Source organism: Nansenia antarctica, assembly GCF_963989245.1.
Source record: "Nansenia antarctica genome assembly, chromosome: 14".
Classification (NCBI taxonomy): Eukaryota; Metazoa; Chordata; class Actinopteri; order Argentiniformes; family Microstomatidae; genus Nansenia; species Nansenia antarctica.
Window position 1 is genome coordinate 5015932 of NC_137684.1, and position 7695 is coordinate 5023626.

General features: G+C 47.0%; 1 protein-coding gene across 1 annotated transcript in view; it reads right to left on the reverse strand.

Moving 5' to 3' along the window:
- LOC308170476 (LHFPL tetraspan subfamily member 3 protein-like) overlaps positions 1-7199 on the reverse strand; it is a gene marked incomplete at both ends in the record, with an annotated part of 34149 nt that extends 26950 nt beyond the window's left edge. Inside the window, one exon of the mRNA XM_080545264.1 lies at positions 6770-7199. Within this exon, the coding sequence (XP_080401390.1) occupies positions 6770-7199 (430 nt within the window). The remainder of the gene's footprint in view (positions 1-6769) is intronic.
- Between the last annotated feature and the right edge of the window lie 496 nt (positions 7200-7695).

Below are 7695 nucleotides of genomic sequence, written 5' to 3' on the forward strand. Positions count from 1 at the left end.
TTCTATGTTATTACTCGCTGTGCTGAGAGTGCGTTTTGTCGTTAATGGCTGCCTGAGGTGTTTTCCTCTGAGTCTTACATTACATACATAACGCCATTGAGCATGAGATGTTCTTCCTGATTCCTTATTGAATTACCACACAATGCTCCAGTGGCAGTTGAAATGTCACAGGCATAACATACTGTACTGTACTGTACACACCCCAAAGCACTGACATGAACATACACTACATCAATTCCATATGCTTGAACAAACAGGGCTTGTGAGTGTGTGTGTGTGTGTGTGTGTGTGTGTGTGTGTGTGTGTGTGTGTGTGTGTGTGTGTGTGTGCGTGCGTGTGCGTGCATTCTTGTGTGCGTGTGTGTGAGCCAGGCGGACGTGAGGGTGTGTCTCATTAGCAGAATCTGTGTGATGTAGTACAGAAACAATACAGCGCTAGCAGTATTGACCAACCAAAAGGACCTAATGCTGTTACATCCTAACGCATGGCTACAGCTTCTGAGGTACTTCAGCCATGTTGACTATGTGGTGTACAGGGCACAGCCTGTTCATTGATCTGCTTATGCTGTCTCTAGTGAGGGGGCGGCTGTGGAGCAGGAGGTAGTGTCGCCTAATGATCACAAGGTTGGCAGATCAGCGGTTCGAGCCCCGGCTGGCCACATGTCAAAGTGTCCTTGGGCAAGACACTGAACTCCAAAATTGCTCCCAGTGAGTGCGCCTTGCATGGCAGCTTGCCGCCAATGGTGTGTGAATGTGTGTGTGAATGTTTGAATGAGAGGCCGTTGTAAAGCGCTTTGGAGCAGATTTGGAGCAGCAAAAAAGGCGCTATATAAGTGCAGTCCATTTACCATTTAGAGAACAGGGAGAATGTCTAGAGTGTCATCAGACCTTCTGGCCTTGCCTTTGCACTGTGTTTTGAATCCATATGAACATTAGATTGCATATGTGACAGCAGCTGGTGAAACCGGAAACAAGTCAGCAAATGACCATATTATGTTCAGACTTTTATTCAGAAAAATGTAAAATTCTATGAGTAATCCCCACTACTCTAACTACTAACTAGGTAGTAGTGGGGATTACCGAATCACCGAATCCATTGCATTGGAATATTTTGGCTTGACTAGCGAGTGTGTCATTGATTTTCAACAACGTTGGAATTCATTTACATTTTTCCCAATAAAAGTCTGAACATTTGGTTGGTTGCCGACTTGTTCCCGGTTTCACCAGCTGCTGTCACATATACTGTACATTTCCTGCACTTGTACTCACAGACATTCCGATTATGGGCTCCAATTTTCGATGTGCGAAAAATTGTCAAATGTGAGCAAAGTCGGCACAGACAATCTATAACAGACGAGCTCTGAATACTGGTTCTAGCACTTCTATGATATGCAACCGCATTCTCTGACTTTACAAGCTTACTAAAACGCCACGTTTTTTATACTTGATACTGCGTCTAGCGTTTCCATCATATGCAAATGCATTTTTCAGACTTCACTACTGCGTTTTCTCAGAAACATTGCTAAAGACAAGCTACAACAAAGATCATGCTGTAGGGTTGTTAGGTATTCCTCCTATGCCGGCACTATTTGCCCCAGCAAATCGGGCCCGCGATTATATCTTGTTCTGTCAGAGCAATGAGTCATTCCTGACAAGGCAACAACATCAGAAAGTGGAGAGGAGGTAGAAAATACTTTGTATGTCGGGAATAACAAGCGGTGGAGTAATTATCACTGACCTCACGGCCTGCCTGCCCCTTCTGGCATTTCTCTCTTAATTGGTGCACAGAGTGGAGGAGAGCTGCAGAACGAGAGAAAAAGAGAGAGAGAGAGAGAGAGAGAGAGAGAGAGAGAGAGGCGGGGTAGAAATGAAAGAGAGAGAGAGAGAGAGAGGGGGGGGGGGGGTAGGGGGCATGCACATACTCTACTGGGTGCAAGGAGGAGGTTGAGAACAGGGAGAGGGAAGAGGGATTGGGAAAGGGTGTACGGTTTTAAAGAGGGATACTGGGTAAAGGAGTGAGAGAGTGGTGTAGTGTGAGGAGGAGGAGAAGGGTGACATCGCGTGAGGGACCCTTGTGTGTCAGATCTAGGTTGCCCTGCTCAGCCCACTGTAAAAGAACCACATGTCCATTACCCATATCCATATATGCATGTTGGAACCTGACGTGGGGGACGGAAATAGACCTCGTAAAGAGGATGGATGAAAGTCCTGCAAAAAAGGCCTGGGGGAGCACTTCAAGTGCTTTTCAAGAAAAGAGGTATAGGTACAGCACTGTACATGGCAGACATTTTGAGAACTCCAGCACGGCCAATGTTCCTCAAATGCCTTCGGGTGGTTTGGCTGTCTCATGCAACATTCAGCCTTTGTATTCAGCGTGTTTCCTGGGTTGCAGAGAGGAGAAGAGTGCCTCTGAGATGTGTGTACTATGGCTGACCCACCAGAGAGTACTACTACAGTAGTTAGCGTAGTTAGCATAGTTAGCGTAGCTACCGTAACCGTAGCTACCACTGTTGCGGAATTATCCGAGTTGTCTGAATGACTCATCTTCCTGATCCACCAGGCTAATAGACGTCTCTTGGGATCTGGGAGAGCTGCAGTACAGAAAGCATACAATTGTGGGCCAGATGTGGTCGAACCCTCAGAAACGGCAAGTATTATATGGGCCAGACGTGGTTTGAATGTGGGGGTGGGGCCAGCCCTGGGTGAGAGTTGTTTTGTTGTTGTTGCTGTGGGCCAGCTCTGATATGAGGACCGTGGCCCTGATACTGTGGTTGGGACCTGGACCACATCCACATGCTGGCCAAGGTCCGGCCTTTTCATGCCAAAGATAAGGTTCAGGAAGGGCAGCCAGAACCGACCCACCTCTGGCCCGGGGAACAAAGCTGTACCTGCCTGGGCCACATCTGGTGGGCCAAACAGACGTGGGCCAAATCACAAAGCTGACCGTGTATATTACTGAACACCGCACACATCAGCCACATGTGGAGGAGACGGCCAACAATCACGGTCTCGCTATCAAGTGGTTAATCGCTGAGACGGTTGTGTTACGGTCACTTAACCGAGGCCCGTTGAAATGCATTACACCACCTGTCTATCCCGTACAAGCAGCACGTTTGAATGGCCAGGGAGCTAATCAAATGAGGATTCTCCTACTGAGTGCCGGGCTTGCGTCTGTCCGTGATCGGCGAGCCAAAGACAATCAGATTACGGGTTTCCTCCTAACTCGATTCAGACAGACGGACGCGGGCCTGTGCAGGGCACACACCGAAGGGCGTGAAGACGAAAACAAACAAACTCTATTACGGTGATAATAATACTGGTGCTGTCAGATTACACCCCCTGTGATAGACCACGGTACAAGGGGCTGGTGTGAGAGAGAGAGAGAGTGGTGTGTGAATGGGTGGAGAGAACAGTACTGGAGAACTGGAAGCAGTGGGAGGCTAGTGGAGGTAGAAAATACGGAGATGGGGTGATTGGATACGCCAGGAATGGGAGGAGGGAATTGGTATCAAACACGCGTTGTTTGTGTGACACCGTTCCCTGTTCTGTTCCAATGCGTTCCAATGAGCCCCCCGTCCTCCGATTTCTACCCCCACCAGCCTCCCCTGACTGGAAGGTATCAGGCTCCTGCTTAGAGAGCCGTCAGTTGGTACTGTGAATACTGAGCGTGGGTCGCTCATAGAAGAGAGAGAGAGAGGGGAAGAGAGAGATGGAGATAGAGAGAAATGGAGAGAGAGGGAGAGCAATAGAGAGACAGAGAGAGAGAGAGAGAGAGAGAGAGGGAGAGAGGAGGTATAACAAGGTCCTAATATGAGGCATGTAGGAGAGCCAGCAGGCTTAGCAGGGTTCTAGCAGGACAACCCACTGTGATCCTCCACACAACACTGGCCCTCAGCGCATCACCGGTGACCGTCGTCAACGTCCATTTGATTTCTCAGAAGAAGCCGACCTAAACATTAACGTCAGAGTCACATCAGCGTCACACGTCAGGGAAAATGTCGAGTGAGCCAACCAGGATGTGTGTCACTCGCTTGCTGCAGTGTGAGTGGCTAACCTTGAGCAGCTATAAGGCGTCATGGAGGTTGAGTGTGAATGAACGGTGATGAACAGTGAGGTGATGAGCTGTGAGGCCTCCCTCATTATCTGCCTCCCTCTGACAGCCTGCTGCGGCCGTCTGAAAGGGCCTGCTCGCGTTTTTGTTGTTGTTTTGCTCCTGCTTTCATCTCCTAACTACGAAGCCACAAGCACAGCGGTGCCCTCATTAGGCTAGCTTATTGCGTTAATTCAGCCCAAGATAACGCAGTGTGCTGGAACCCGTCCAAATAATCCTCTCATTTGTATTTGTTTGTGTGCAGGAAAGCGGCCAGGCAAATTTGACCAGCGGTAAAGCTGGCAGCTTTACGCAGAGAGAATGCAGCATGGCCAAACAGCTGTGCGTGGGCGGGAGTGTTAGATTCAGATTGATTCGAGAGGGTGGAAGATTCGGAGGGATTTGACGGCATCTCTGATTAGGCTTTGAACTTGGTTTTGAGCACGGCTTGTCTGCTTTGTCCGCATGTGTACAGCTGAGGAGGAGGACGGGCTCATTGTAATGCATAGAACGGAATGAGGAAGGGTACGCTCTTACTTGTCTATCTGACCTGCTCAGGGGAGGCTGGTGGAGGTAGAAACAAATTGGAGGACGGGCTCAGTGTAATGGCATGGAACACACATGTTTGATACCATTCCTCATCCTGTTCCATGCATTACAATGACCTTCGACTTCTACCTACACCAGCCTCCATGTTGATGTACAGTACAAGGATAGAGAATATTTCACAGTAAGCTGTTCCTGTGTTTCATCAACCATCGCACAAGTCTGGCTCAATGATGTCATGATTCTAGAGGAGATAGTGGACAGCATTTCCCCTTGCTGTCAGGATTAATATGTATGTATTTTCTTTGTAATTAGGAGTGTTTTAATATTTTAAAATTCCTGTTTTTCTGACTGCAGATTAAACCCCTTTTGAGGACATAATACAACCAAGATGTCAAATGGCTGATTCAGAAATAGAACACATGGCAGTCGCCCAGGCGTTAGAGGACTTCACTAGAGCAGGACATTGGCTACATTCCCATGACCATCTCACATGAGACTAATGACAACATTTAGTCTAATTAAGACTGTGAATAAAATAAAATAAAAACTTCATCAAGTAAAGACATCTTAGTGTTCATTCAGCCCTGATCCTTATTATTGAGGAATCAATCATTTTGTAACCACACACACACACACACACACACACACACACACACACACACACACACACACACACACACACACACACACACACAGTAAAACACCACTCAAGGTTGTATTTCTGGCAATATGAACCTGCCCCATTTGAATCAATGTTTTTTATTTTTTATTTTATTGCCAACATTTAGTTACCTTTACCAGTCATGAGGTTGTGTTGTTTTCACTCTGTTGACTGTATTATTCCGTTGGTTTGGGTAAATTAATGCACACTGGTTACTATGAATGAGTATGAATCTATCAATATACTGTATGTTTCCCTTTACATACCCAACTGTTTTATGGGTCAACTAAATGCGTTTTGTACGGCAGTGAATATCAATGTTGACAAATCACCAAAGGCATAAGAGAGTTAAAACTCCACAGTGAAAGTGTAATGTTGTGGTGCGCAAGGAAGCCCCATGCCGCTTCAGGACCATGGACAGCGCCGCGGCATAGCTGTACTCCCCTGGGAACGACTGAGCCAGGCTATAAGGGGGATATACGCTTGGCTATAAGGGGGATATACGCTTGGCTAGAAGGGGGATATACGCTTGGCGTGCAAACCATGAACTCGAAACCTCACCCAGACCGTAACCTTAACCCATGATCCTGACCAGATGTTATTAACCAATTCTGAAATGCAACATCAGTTTGCAGGCCCCGCGTATCATCTAGTCTCCCGTGACACACCTGACCATGGACAGCTCCTAAGTTAGGAGACAGTGGAGAAACTTAGCTACTAGTACTACTAGGCTACCTTGCCGTCTTTAGACATTAAATAACAGTAATCTATTAAGCATTTAAGGCAAACTTTGACAATGGTAGATTATCCATTACCTGTCGTTTTTTGTTTCAATGATTTAAACGTTCAGTTCGGAATGTAAAAGTAGACTCTAGGCTACATTACTATACAGCCTTACAGCCAGATGAGGAAGACATCACACTCACTCTTTATAGCTTCGAATCTAACGATATAGGCTAGTACTTGTTTCATATCGTGAGCTTAGAATGATAAGGTTCTATCTCCATTTAGAATGATAAGGTTCTATCTCCGTTTAGAATGATAAGGTTCTATCTCCGTTTAGAATGATAAGGTTCTATCTCCGTTTAGAATGAGAAGGTTCTATCTCCGTTTAGAATGAGAAGGTTCTATCTCCGTTTAGGGTCGTTCAGAGATATCGAGCGTCAAAGTTTTTACATTCCATTATGTTTTGTGAGATGGAACCTTTGTATTTTATGAATTACTAACTAAAAAAATTTGAATTTTTTAAAAATAACACCACACAGGCATTAATAAACACCTAATGGATCAGATTATGTAAAAAAAAAACTCAACTTTGACAAAAATGGAGATAGAACCTTATAATTATAACGTCACGATACAGCCTTACAGCCTTACAGCCAGATGAGGAAGAAATCACACTCACTCTTTATAGCTGTATATCTAACGCTATAAGGCTAGTACTTGTTTCATATGCCGGGTGGCCCTTACCTGAGGCTGCTTGCATCCAGCCGCAGATCTTATACACGGTGGCCGTGCTCAGGACGAAGAACAGGGCGAAGCAGGCCATGCAGGACATGACCAGCATCATGGACATCCCCACCAGGAAGGATGCGGCCTTGAAGGCGCTGGAGGGGATGGCGGCGAACTCGGTGAAGGTCCCCTGGCAGTCCGGCTCTCTGGCTATGCCGTACTCCCCGATGCAGTAGTGGTACAGGCCGAAGTAGCCGGCCTGGGGGGTGTCGACGCCATCCCCGATCCAGTAGGGCTGGCTGAAGATCACCACGTTGACGATGGCGAACAGGATCGTGAAGATGGCCCAGAGGAGTCCGATGGCCCGGGAGTTGCGGACGTAATTCGCCTGGTACAGTTTAGCATCCTCCGAGGTCGGCAACATAGATGCGGGAGTCCCGGGGATCATTTTACAGTGTGTGACTGTAGCCTATCCCTGGTGCTCTTATTATGATGTAGAAATTATGTCGCGTTTCAACAAATGACTATTACTAACATGAAATATGCCTACGAGAGTCTCCAAAATATTCTCCAAAACAGAAAAAGCACTGAATCACGGGCAACATCTGTCGAGCGCATTCAACACATGACGTCGCATCCCGAGGCCAGTGCAGACACACTGGGTACCCAGAGCAGAAAGCTGTCGCTCAGATTTAACCGGTCACTAGATTCATATGAACTATATGTGAGAAACACTTCCCTCCCACCCCGGTCGTGTATGGCTGTCTAGCCGTGTGACAGACACATCGCTGCTGCCGGCACGTCACTCGCCAAGGTCTCCCGGAATACCTTGAAGAAAACACGGACAATCTCAAATAGTCCCTCGGATATAACACATCATTGTCCGCATTGAAATCAATGTAACGTGCGCTTCACACGGATAATGGCGAGCGTCACCTACTGTC